The sequence below is a fragment of the Triplophysa dalaica genome, chromosome 2 (genome assembly GCF_015846415.1).
Source record: "Triplophysa dalaica isolate WHDGS20190420 chromosome 2, ASM1584641v1, whole genome shotgun sequence".
Taxonomy (NCBI): domain Eukaryota; kingdom Metazoa; phylum Chordata; class Actinopteri; order Cypriniformes; family Nemacheilidae; genus Triplophysa; species Triplophysa dalaica.
The window spans coordinates 17709258-17722037 of record NC_079543.1 but is presented as its reverse complement, the minus strand read 5'-3'; the positions used below and the strand labels follow the sequence as shown (position 1 = coordinate 17722037).

At 38.7% G+C, this 12780-nt stretch overlaps 2 protein-coding genes across 4 annotated transcripts in view; both read right to left on the bottom strand.

The window, feature by feature from the left end:
- LOC130414144 (globoside alpha-1,3-N-acetylgalactosaminyltransferase 1-like) overlaps window positions 1-12780 on the bottom strand; it is a 108183-nt gene that overhangs the window by 17740 nt on the left and 77663 nt on the right. The gene's annotated exons all lie outside the window — the stretch shown is intronic.
- Window positions 3381-12584, bottom strand: LOC130414116 (uncharacterized). Of its 3 annotated transcripts, XM_056739828.1 has the most exons (13): window positions 12547-12584; window positions 12311-12423; window positions 11432-11484; window positions 8461-8541; window positions 8280-8391; window positions 8049-8174; window positions 7445-7531; window positions 7212-7295; window positions 6237-6290; window positions 5335-5570; window positions 4605-4764; window positions 4026-4132; window positions 3381-3516 (listed from the first exon to the last, which is right to left on the bottom strand). In XM_056739828.1, the coding sequence occupies exons 2-13, from the start codon at window positions 12387-12389 to the stop codon at window positions 3466-3468; spliced, it is 1230 nt and encodes a 409-aa protein (XP_056595806.1). In that variant the 5' UTR covers window positions 12390-12423; window positions 12547-12584; the 3' UTR covers window positions 3381-3465. The 3 variants fall into 3 exon arrangements, with proteins under 3 accessions (XP_056595806.1, XP_056595816.1, XP_056595825.1); XM_056739838.1 differs by lacking the exons at window positions 12311-12423; window positions 12547-12584 and adding an exon at window positions 12072-12159; XM_056739847.1 differs by lacking the exons at window positions 11432-11484; window positions 12311-12423; window positions 12547-12584 and adding an exon at window positions 8625-10638.

The window sequence follows — 12780 nt, the reverse complement described above, 5'->3', positions numbered from 1 at the left end:
TGATGCAGCTCAATGAACCATCAGTTGAGGGAGCTGAGAGCTGCAGAGTATACTCCACATTGCGTCTCGCCATGAAACACCGTCGTGTAGAGGGTGAGAGCGGCAGTGAGAAACACCCAGAGAGATTGGAAACTCTTTCTGTGAGAATGTGGGCGCTAGTCCCCCGGAGGGACCTAGCTGATGATGATCGACCGACCGACTAGCGATGTCTGGGGTGGGTCCAAATGATGTTGATCTCCCTTGGGTCTTCGCACAGGGCCGCTTCATCTTCCGCGACAGCTACTGATGGGCTGGCGGTCTCCTCTTCCGGGCGGGGTAGGATATGGCAGATCGCCTCCATCTGCTTCTTCACTGTCGAGAACTGTTGTGTCACCAAACAGTCCACCTTGCGCTTTAGGTACATTGAAAAAGCGGACTTTCTCGGCATCAGGCATCTGTGCCAGGTTGAGCCAGAAGTGCCTCTCCAGGATGACGAGTGTGGACTTCGCCCGTCCTAGGGCCCGCACTGTCACCTTAGTCGCCCGTACGGTGAGCTCGGTGGCGGTGCGGAGTTCCTGCATTAACCCTGGGTCGGTCTTACGCTCGTGGAGCCCTTTCAATGCCTTGGCCTGGTCGACCTGCAGGATGACCATGGTGTAGAGAAAGGAGGCAGCTTGGCCCGCAGCAGTGTAGTGCTTCGACACCAGGGATGCCGAAGTTCAACACGGCTTCGACCTCGCCGCCTGCAGGGCACAGGTGCACCGCGACTGTATGTTCTACCTGGGGCATGTCAATATAGCCTCTAGCTGCCCACTATTGAGTTGAATGAGCCGAAAAAGGGGCATCCCAGGTCTTACTCAGCTCCTCATGCACTTCCGGGAAGAATGGTACCGGGGTTGGCCGCGGCTTGGTGATGCGCTCAGACCCTAGGTACCATGTGTCCATCTGTGAGCGTTGGGGAAGAGGTTGTGCGGTGGACAGCAGCCCAATGCTCATGGCGGCCCGGGAAAGCATGGCTGACATCTCGATATCTGCTTCTTCCTGAGCTCAACTCCCCGTGGAAGGGAGCTGCAAGGAATTGTCGGGATCGGATGCCAGCAGATTGCCTTCTGAAGCTGCAATAGACATCTCATCATCGGTACGCACCGTTTCTGAATACATGACTGAGGATCCAGACTGTGTGGGACTGCCTTCTGGGAAATTTTCAGACTAGCGAGACGGGGTGCGAGCGGTCCGCGAGCGCTTGGCTGACGGAGTTACGCTAGCAGTACACCCACATATTACCCTCGCAGCTCGCCTTAGCGGACAGCAGCGTCTTAGCCACTGTCGTCACGGCCTGGGAAGCAAGCGAGGTGGTGGCTGGTTCTCAGAAGAAGACAGCCACCCGTGACCGCAACATCTGCATCGCCATCTGCCCGCAGAAAACTCAAACACCTCTAGCATGGCCGAGATGCCCATGGGAAGTCACTGCACCACTTCGTAAGAATCTGGCAGTCTTGTAGAGAGTTACCTCTAAGATCTTTCAGACATAAGCGAAGACTCGGAAGAACAAAAGTTGAATGAATGCAAATTTCATTCGCCAATTTCATTGGCCTTTTCTACATTGGTCAGAAGTAGAGATGTAACGATATGAAAATTTCAAATCATGGTTATAGTGACCAAAATTACCACGGTTATCAATATTATCATGGTTTTGTTCAAATGAGCAAAAACTGTTCAAAAAGAACTGATGCATAACCTGAAAACATTTCAACAAGTTTTATATTGGAAAATCAAGAAATTAAAGAATTTGTCTTGGTGATACACACAATTGTGCTATTACCCCGCTAGAAATTTAACGTTCCCAGAACGTTCTCAGAACGTCCCCACTGGTGTTCAGGACGTTGCCTAGGAACATTCCCAGAACGTTCTGAGAAGGTTATGATGTGGAGTTCTTTAAAGGTTAGGGGGACGTTATTTGGGGACCTTTAAAGAACATTCGGGACGTTCTTGGAACATTTAGGGGACCATACTTTATTAGGAAATTTAACGTTCCCAGAACGTCACCACTGGTGTTCAGGACGTTGCCTAGGAACATTCTCAGAACGTTCTCAGAAGGTTATGATGTGGAGTTCTTTAAAGGTTAGGGGGACGTTATTTGGGGACCTTTAAAGAACATTCAGGACGTTCTTGGAACATTTAGGGGACCATACTTTATTAGGAAATTTAACGTTCCCAGAACGTCACCACTGGTGTTCAGGACGTTGCCTAGGAACATTCTCAGAACGTTCTCAGAAGGTTATGATGTGGAGTTCTTTAAAGGTTAGGGGGACGTTATTTGGGGACCTTTAAAGAACATTCAGGACGTTCTTGGAACATTTAGGGGACCATACTTTATTAGGAAATTTAACGTTCCCAGAACGTCACCACTGGTGTTCAGGACGTTGCCTAGGAACATTCTCAGAACGTTCTCAGAAGGTTATGATGTGGAGTTCTTTAAAGGTTAGGGGGACGTTATTTGGGGACCTTTAAAGAACATTCGGGACGTTCTTGGAACATTTAGGGGACCATACTTTATTAGGAAATTTAACGTTCCCAGAACGTCACCACTGGTGTTCAGGACGTTGCCTAGGAACATTCTCAGAACGTTCTCAGAAGGTTATGATGTGGAGTTCTTTAAAGGTTAGGGGGACGTTATTTGGGGACCTTTAAAGAACATTCAGGACGTTCTTGGAACATTTAGGGGACCATACTTTATTAGGAAATTTAACGTTCCCAGAACGTCCCCACTGGTGTTCTGGACGTTGCCTAGGAACATTCCTAGAACGTTCTGAGAAGGTTATGATGTGGAGTTCTTTAAAGGTTAGGGGGACGTTATTTGGGACCTTTAAAGAACATTCAGGACGTTCTTGGAACATTCAGGGGACCATACTTTATTAGGAAATTTAACGTTCCCAGAACGTCCCCACTGGTGTTCTGGACGTTGCCTAGGAACATTCCTAGAACGTTCTGAGAAGGTTATGATGTGGAGTTCTTTAAAGGTTAGGGGGACGTTATTTGGGACCTTTAAAGAACATTCAGGACGTTCTTGGAACATTTAGGGGACCATACTTTATTAGGAAATTTAACGTTCCCAGAACGTCCCCGCTGTTGTTAAGGATGTAAGGGCAAGGACCACAAGACAATCAGGACATTTTTAGGACTTTCCCTGTAGATTCCTATTACATTTTCAATATGTTCTGGGTACCAACCTAAAATGCTATTTCCTGGTTCTATTTAGGTTCCTATTAATATCTGAATGATATAAAACCTCTAACATTACAAGAAACTTAAGGGGATCAAACTTTACTGTTACTGCAGCACTTCTTTTATACTGGTACGGTAGAACCTATTCACAAATAAGGGGAGAATAGACAGAGATATCAAAAAGAATTATATTTATTTCAAATTGGCTTTGTTGCCATGAAAACTAACACTTAACAAAACGTGTGTGTGTGTGTGTGTGAGTCAGTCAGTGTCTCTATCTTCAAGAGATGTGCCAAGATTTCCTTCTCCTTCCTGTCAAAAAAAAGTAAAAAAAAAAAGTATTTTCAAATCACTTCACTTATGTTTGAATATCTTTTCTATATTTCTGGATATGTAAAACAAAAAAGTCCTGCATGTTCACAAAGCAAATCCAAACAGAATATAAAAATATATACTTATTTGGGTAGTTTATTTAATAGTACATTAAGAAGTGAATCTCTAGGATTACTAGTCAATTTAAAGGCGAAATTTGAGAGCTGGTAGTATCATGGACAGCTGGCTATCATGGATGGAATGAATTCCATTAGCTGCAGTTATTTCTGCAAAACTAGGTCAGATCATGTACTGAAAACAAATATTGACATACTTTTGCAAGATTTTTTACACTGGATTATTTTGAGAAAGTACATGTTTTTCTCCTTTGTTTGGTTTGGATTCTCTTTGTCTACCTTAAAAATATGATGATGTTTTATATAGGTTTAAACAAAAACACAGAAAATTCTTCAGAGTTAATATATAGCTTAGTGAATATAACAACTTACAGGTGTAATGGCCAGCTTGGCACGATGAGGTGCATGTTTGAGGGTTTCCCCAATGCAAACATCAATTTGCTTCTCAGTTTTTTGGGGAAACTGTTTGGCACATGCACCTAGAAAAGAAGGTACAGTAATAAATGTTAATACATTGATACAACACAGAGGTGTCACAGTTGGGTATGTTTTCAAAACAGCAAAAAGAATGAAATGTCTGTAAAATTAGAAACCAGTCCATTTATTTTCCCTCTCCCTAGAGCAGATAAACGGTCCTTTTAAAGTAAAATTAAAATGCACACAGGCTGTGTTTTACAAAGATGTAAAACTCTAACAAACGAGCTCACCATCACAATGTTATATAAGATATATTTCACACACTTTAAGCTCTTATTTTCCAAATGTAATAGGGTTAGTGCAACAAATCTTTTTGTTTGTAATTCATAGGCCTACAGAAGCGCCAGCCTTGTACCGAACGGTTCAATAAGAATTAATGTATTGTTACACTATTAGCAGAAATGGTTTATCATTTTCTCTTTAAAACAGTTGCATGAATGAGTAAGACGAAGGGAGAAGCTTTGAAAAGCTTACTTAAAACAATGTGGTGGAGTGATGTTCCCATGAAGGGCAGCTTTCCTTTTCTGCCTTTCAGGCTGTAATTAGACCAGACCTCATTCGAAGCGATTTTACGGAGAATTCTTCTCACAACGTCCCCGATGCTGCTGCCTCCGACCATGCTCAAAAACTGGATCTATGTAAAATATAAAGAAAAATATTTAAAAGCAAGTGTTAGTGTTGCAATTTAAAACATTATCTTTAAAAGCACAATGGGTCTTTAAAGTACATTTTATTCCACCCCAAAATTAAATTGTTCTCATTTAACACTTACCCCAGTGTCGTTCCAAATCTGTAAAACTTCATCTTCGAAACACAAATTAGGATATTTTTTATGCATTCTGACAACTCTATGGCCCTCCCATAGACAGCAATATAATTAACATAATCAACGTCCAAATACGTAAGGAGATGTGTAAAATATTCCATGACATCAGTGGTTTGACCCTAAACTACAATTTTGACAATTTTTTGCTACCATTTGGGGCGAAGCGCTGAACGCCTGAAGTTGGAAAAAAGTCAACTCGGAACTCAAAAGTGCTTGAGGTCATGTGCCTGGATAGCTTTTTCAGTGGTTCGGTCTGATCGTCCACACAGAATGCATAAAGATATCTTAAATTGTGTTCCAAAGACAAAGCTTTTATGGGTTTGAGTTGACATTAATGGCAAAACAATTATTTTGGGGTGAAGTATCACTTTGACATACCATCTTTCTTTTTTCCTCTGTGTCCTCCAGTTTTAAAAGCAACACTTGCAGCTCCTGCGTTGTTTTGCAGGGCCCCTCAATGATCTCCTGTGGTGGTGTTGAGGTGGATGCAGGGACAGCACGGTTCTGCTGAATGGCCTGAACTAGGCGCTCAATAGAATTTGCAACGTCTGTCTGCATTCTTTCTATAGCTAGCAGCACCCGCTGCTCAGATTGCCTAATAAGTTGCTGGAGATCTGACAAATAAAGATAGAAAAAAAAGCCATTTTGACATTCAATTATTTGCTTGGTGTTATCAAACCATATGCGTGGTATTTAAAAAAAAATAGGTCCCACTCTATATTAGGTGGCCTAAATTAGTATGCACTTACTAATGTAATTTGATACAATGCTCAACTTATCTACATATTAGGGATGTTAATGATTAATTGAGGATCGATTGATTGTGGATAATTATTTACTCGATTAAACTTAAAGCAAGGTCATGCACATGCGTGCGAGTTATGCGCAAAACAAATACAGCAGACTCAATGCAAATTAATTTTAAAAACGCAATGGCTATCCACATATGACATTACTTGGCTACCAAAATAACTTCTTTTTGCATATTTATAAAAAAATAAAAGATACTTCACTTGGACAATGGTTTATCATTTGCTCTGTAAATAAAAGTTTGTGAGCACGCCTGTCAGCCCGAGCTGCAGTCACAGCAGGCAAGAGGATTGACAGATCAAGGTGGAGAAGAGGGATTGGTAAAAAAAAGAGTACTTATTTGTTTGATGTAAGTACATAGTAGTAGTAATAAATTATAGACATTGGCATGAAGGTGTTACCAGATGGAGTGCTTTGGTCCAATGTCGATAGTAATATACTGTAATTAAAAAGTGTAAAGATACAATTACCTGCATTTACTGCACCCTCTGCATGACTGGTTTCTTGGATGTCATGGGTATTTTCTGTAATTGAAAAATGTTCTATGTTATGCTTATTTTCTCATTTTCCCAAACTTTATACATTTCACCATATGTTTTACTTGGACTTATGCTTAGGTCATATTTAGGTCTAAAACCTGAATACAATTTTTAAAAAATCTATAAAAATATAAACACCCTCTCATTTGATATTTTTAAAGAAGTCTCTTATACTCGCCAAGGCTGCATTTTTTTAACCAAAATACAGAAAAAAATTATAACATTGCAAAATGTAATGCAAAGCAAATTTTCATCAGCTGTTACTCCAATCTTAAGTGTCACGTAATCCTTCAGAAATCATTCTAATATGCTGATTTATTATTAGAATGATTAATTTTATATATTTTAGAACCTGTGATTTTTTTCAGGATTCTTTGACAAATAACAAGTTAAAAAGAACAGTATTTATCCAAATATTTTCTAACAATTTAAACCTGTGCTATGACTTCTTATTAATTTAAAACTTCCTTGGTAAATACAAGTACAGTACTTTTGAACAGTAGTGTATATTGTTAGAAAACATACATTTAAAATAATTGTTGTTCCTTTTTAACCTTTTATTGATCAAAAAAATTAGTAAAGCTAAAATATAAAACTATTAATCAGCACAACTATTCCCAGAAATGATAATAAATCATCATATCAGAATGATTTCTGAGGATCATATGACACTGAAGACTTGAGTAACAGCTAATGATTTAAATTACAGATATAAATAAAATGTTTATGTTTATTAATGTAAAAAAACTTTTACATTGTTATACTATTTCACGTTATAATATTATTCTGTATTTTTGAAAAGCATAATAAACTTCTTTTAAAACATTAAATGAAACTGGTATATTTAAAACACACACACACACACAGATATAGCAGATTAAAAATCTAAACATCAAATGCAAATACCATGAAAAAGGTCATTCGAAAAAAGGTATGGCACATCTTCCTCAGATGGATGGGCAGTGACTGTGATATCAGTAGGTGGTTTGTCTGAGAAAAGATATTAATAAAAATGATATGTTCACAGCAGCTGGTACTTAGCTTTTTTTGCATGTACACTTATTGACACCCACACCAGACAGCACATTATCAAATCATCACAACAAGAAATTCCCCCAAAAGTTAAATCTGCTACTTACAGCTTGGGGGCTTAGGGACACTTGGTTGTGGGTTTTGAGAAGACATGGATGTTTTTTTCCTTTGTTTCGGTGGCATCTCATTTTCTCCTATTAATTCAGGATAAAACAGTGAGTGAGTGAGTTTGTGTGTGTGTGTGCATGCGTGCGACACAGACAATTTTGGAATCAGTAAGACTTGAATCTAACATCCATCAAAGCAGCATTTATGATAAAAAATAAAGGAAAAATATTGCTAAATGTTATTACAATATATTTTTTTATTATAAATATTTTAATCACTATATTCTGAATAAACTACAAACGAAATGTATACATTTCTTTGGTCAACACATACTTTTTAATTCCAATTTTTCCATTTTAGTTGTTCCATCTCTGCAACATTCTGTACTTAAAAGCTCATTATGCACCTCTTCTCAATAATTTAACCTTTTTACCAAGCATGCAAAAACAACGTTTTCTCAAAAACACAATCATTTATAAACATTCTGTTTACATATTATTATAGCACAGTTTGTTCTGATTACAGTGTTTTCAAACTTTTTTAACTGATAACAACATAATACTATTTACAGTAATATAATGAATAAAAAAACAGTCACTTTACCTTCACTATCTGTCCAGTATCTAACTGGGACTTTTCTCTTACGCATGTTTTCCACATCGTCCTCACTTTCCACATTAGATGTTTCAACAGCTTTTTTGGCTCGCTCTCTAGCTGTCTTGTAGTTGTCTAAGGACACAGTAAATTTATGTTTTATAATTTTGGTAATCAATTTTTATGTATGTATGTTTTATGTACTCTCCATATTAATTTATTTTTATTGAGTTTTCTCACCAGTCTCTGAGAGTATTCTTATTTTATATCGTTTCCAGAGCTCCTTATCTGGCCTGTGACAGGCCTTTGACATGGCATCTGCATTTCTACGAGGCCAGTAGCAAGTTAGAACCTAAAAAAAAGTTACAAATTTAATAATTTTTCTTAATGGACTTGTGTGTGTGTGTGTGTGTACTCTTACCCCATTCACCTCCTCTACCCATGATGTGGGCGTCACAGCAATTGAGTTTTCCTCGATAAAAACCACTACGTAGAAACGAACCTATTATAGACATAAAACACTTCTTAGAAATGACACCAAAGAAATATCAGTCACGACATTAAAGCAATGTGAGTAAAACATACTATGTACATATTTTCTTCTCTTTGTTAATCGAGATCATGGAGAAGAGTAAGGACAACTCGGCGGCCATGCCCATCCTCAAGAATCATTGCTCTTCCTTGTAAGTTTGTCTTTTCCAGAATCTCCATCTTTGATTGACCACATACAAAGGCTCCATAGATCCTTGAATCACATGGCTCACAAAGGTATGATGTCAAGTGCATGAATACTCTACATAGGAGCTTTCCAGAGTTAGTGCTCTCTAGAACTTCACAGCAGGATGTTGGGCTAACAATGTAAACATTGTTAGGATGTTTCATTTGAATTGGTCTTTCTTCACTTGTTTCTATTGGAATCTTTGAACGTTCTTGGAGGCGTTTTGCTGCTTGGATTAGAACATGGTTTCCTGATCTAACCATCTTTTTCAGCTGGTGCAGGTAGCTTTCAAAAGAAAAAGCACTGCATTTGTCTAATGATCCATATGTGGTGGCATCAGCAGTGAGGTGAAGCAGTGAGTGCACATTGTACACTAAAAATTCCTCGCCATATATGTGACGGCCTTGTTCGACAAAATATGTGAGTAGTTGATGGGCATACATGTTGAATGTTTGTGTTAAATGTGGAGACACTAGTATACACATTGCCACACTAAAGACCATGAAATGACTGTAAAGTGTTTCTGGTAGGACTCCCTGAAGAACAACTTTGCCTGTGTAGAGCATGAACTGTCTGAATTCAGTGGCCTTCCACCTCTCTAATTCTTCCAAGCTGCGTGGCTTCCTGGCAAATACATGGGGTATGTCACATCTCAAATTCCTTAGCCTCTGATTGACCTCCCTCAGCTGAGCGGGCGATAGCCGATGCCCTGACTTCCCCCGTGACCACAGTAGGAGCATTTTTCTCATCACTCCCAGGCAGCATTGGTGCATGTAGTCAGCAGGAAAAGACTTGACCATGTCAATTGGGAGATTGCTGAAAGGGGATGCAGTATTTTCCTGATGGTGTTCTGGCTGGTGTTGCTCTCTGAATGAGACATCATCCCTCAAAATAAGGTCATGCACCTGTTGATACGTTATACGCCCCACCCAGTTTCCTTTTTGGGTGCATTTGTCACAGCCATAGTAACCCGAAAATTGTTTGATGCACTTCAGCATGGCTTTTGCTGGTGCATCACATGTTATACATCTCAATCTCACGTTGACTCTTTTTTCTCTCCATGAAAAGCCATTCATTAGAACCATGCTTAGCTCATCTGCTATGACTTTAATGAAGTCCAGTGATTTAGGCTTGGCCTCAGTAAGGGCGATGGCCAAAGGAAATGTGCTTGCTGGTTTTAGATGTACAGTGCAGAGTACAGGCCAGAAAGACTTACTAGTGCTCTTAAAGAGGGGCAGTCCATCTACATTGAGGGAAATCTCAAGCTCAGAGATGTCTCTTGCATAATTGTAGGTATACCGATTCAAGCACAAGATAAATTGTTCACTCACTCCAAATTTAACAAATTCTACTCCAGATACCATTTGGCTTTCAATGGGATCAGTTTTTAACAGTGTTTTAGCAGTGAATGGAAGGTTTTTATGACCTTGATTCCTAAGAATTTTAAGCAGTGCATCTGCAGCATTGTGCTTAATGTTATAGCCAATGATCCATTTCCTTAACTCCTCAGAAAAATGTTCAGTGGTTATATCAACGTTTGCAGTCTTCTCAAAAAACACTTCATCAATGTCGCTACTAGAAGATTCTCTATCCATATTCTCTGTGTCTACAGCCATTGAATGTTGTAGCGGTGTGTTACCTTTGAGTGCATTGGTGCCAGTATTGAAAAACCTAATTTCCTCATTGTCACTATCAAATACTCCAGTCATTCCATTTTCTAGGCCTGAGTCCTGGACTGGCATAGTGTCTCTGGGATTCTGTGCTCCACTGTCTTGCAAAGTACTAGGACCAGCGTTTTTGCTGTGCACATTTTTTATTTTCCTTTGAACCCTTTGCCATAGCCGTTTGTATTCTCTTTTCCTGTCTTCTGGAGGCATCCAGCTGTGTGACACAGCTCTGTGTTTTCTTCTCTGCAAATGGGTATAATGATGTTTACTTTTTGTAGCCAACCTTAAGATTGTTAATTTTGTTTGCAAGCGAATTTCTGACACACCAGAACAAAGCATTTGTATTACTTACAAAGTAAAAATTGTACTGTAATAACTAGGGCCATGCGGTATATCACGTTTTTACTCGACATAAGTGATATGAAGGGCCCTATAAAATCAGTTTTATTTTTTCCCAAATTCCGTTTTGTCCGTTTTCATTTTTGGCAATATTTTTTTTTACCCTTTATTTCCTGATAATTTACTCACCCCCATGTCATCAAAGATGTTCATATCTTTCTTCAATCAAAAAGAAATTCTGATTTTTGAGGGAAACATTTGTCATGTGTGACATTAGTATGTATGCAAAGATACATATGGCTGATTCCTCTTAATTATTCCTTGGCTGGAATCATGTTGAGCCGTTTTTGAAGCTGCATTGAAACTGCAATTTTGGACTTTTAACTCATTACCTCCCTGAAGTGCACTATATGGTGAAAATTCCTGGAGGTGCGGAAATATTCTTAAAATTGTATTTCTGGGGTGAACTAATCCGTAAATACACAATATATAAAGCAATATATTTTGTATATTCTAATAATGTAAAAATATTACTATAACATGGAAAAAATTGTTTTATAATGTGAAAAACATCTTAAGGAAAAAATTACATTAAAATGTGAAATTGATCCCATTTTTTTGGACTTTCAGCAGAATGCTGCTGTAATAATTTAGTAAGATAAGCCTACCTTTAGAGACGACATCCCAACCTGTGTGAGTAGGCCAGGGTACAAGAAAGGATCTAAAAAGCACATAAAAATAAATTGTATGAAAACATTGAATTTATTTTAGTACAGATTTAATGTTTACTGCTAATCAAAGGACAAAATGGGCACAAAAAACAGTAACACTTTAAATACTAGCTGTCCTCAGCAAAATGTGCTGCACGGAGCTATGTGGGTGTGGCGATAAGAGTATGTGATTGGCTGTTAACGCAGACCCTTGTCCTGTTAATTTGTTCATGTGCAGAGGACAATAAAATAACATTGTGAGTTATATACATTTGTGTCAACGCTTTAACACATTACAATGGACATTTTAATTTTCAGGAACCAGGTAGGCTACTGCCGTCCAAAATCTTACTTACATACTCAGAGTCAAAAAAAGCAACGCCCCATTCGGCATATTCCTGCCGTAAACATTTCAAGTTTTAAATTAACGGATCACAAATAACACGTTAGCTTCCTAAAGAAGGAATTACTTCGCGTCAGCGCTGGTCTTCATGCTGTCGCTGCGAGTTTGAAGTCGCATGGATTCTAAAGATTCGGATTACAGTGCACGAATAACATTGATTACTTCTGTATTAGTTTGGGTTTTGGTATTTCTTACTTTTTTATTTTGTTGTTGTCAGCCACAGCATGTTGGATAGTATTCGATGTTATTCATTTAAAGTTTGTAGTCTTTTTGTACAATTGTGTATTCTTCCAAGTAAGTTGGCGGCAGAAATCACAGAAAAAAACGAAATTTTATCATTATAGTAAGTAACGTTAAGAAAACTACCTAACACAATAAGTGCTTAAATAACTACACTTGATTGAGAGATGATCAAATTAGCAGACGTTACTCACCGTAGAAGATGACAAATTCAAATGCCGCCAAATTCAGTCTGGATCTGCGGATGCTGGGATAGGTGGATGTCCCTCCCATCTGCTCTCGCTATTGGGGCGTATAACGCCAAGGACTTTTGCGATTGGTTTAAAGCGCCAAGTATCCAGTGGTCCAGAGATATAGGAGAGATATAAGGATTTACTGTTGGTTAATAATTTATTTTTTATCATTATTTTATGGAAGATTTGCCTGTTACCATAGACGTGACGTCATTTGGGAACGAAACTGAACAACAGGGGACTGTTTGTGAACATTCTGTTGTTCTCTTTGTTGCTATGTGACCATAGAATAACCAATATAGAACGTCCTCTTAAAGCCATATCAGAAATGTTATTATATGACTGAGAGAGGACCATGCGAGAACGTTCTGTTATGGTCCCAAATGTCATCTTTGTAACGTTCTTATGTGACCATAGAATAACCAATATAG

What these genes read in the sequence shown, in the direction of transcription:
- LOC130414116 (XM_056739828.1), bottom strand. Translation starts at nt 12,389, where the DNA reads ATGGGAGGGACATCCACCTATCCCAGCATCCGCAGATCCAGACTGAAT. An exon ending in TGAATTTGTCATCTTCTACG is followed by an intron (nt 11,485 to 12,310) that starts GTGAGTAACGTC and finishes TGTGCTTTTTAG; the next exon opens with ATCCTTTCTTGTACCCTGGC. An exon ending in GGGTAGAGGAGGTGAATGGG is followed by an intron (nt 8,392 to 8,460) that starts GTAAGAGTACAC and finishes ACTTTTTTTTAG; the next exon opens with GTTCTAACTTGCTACTGGCC.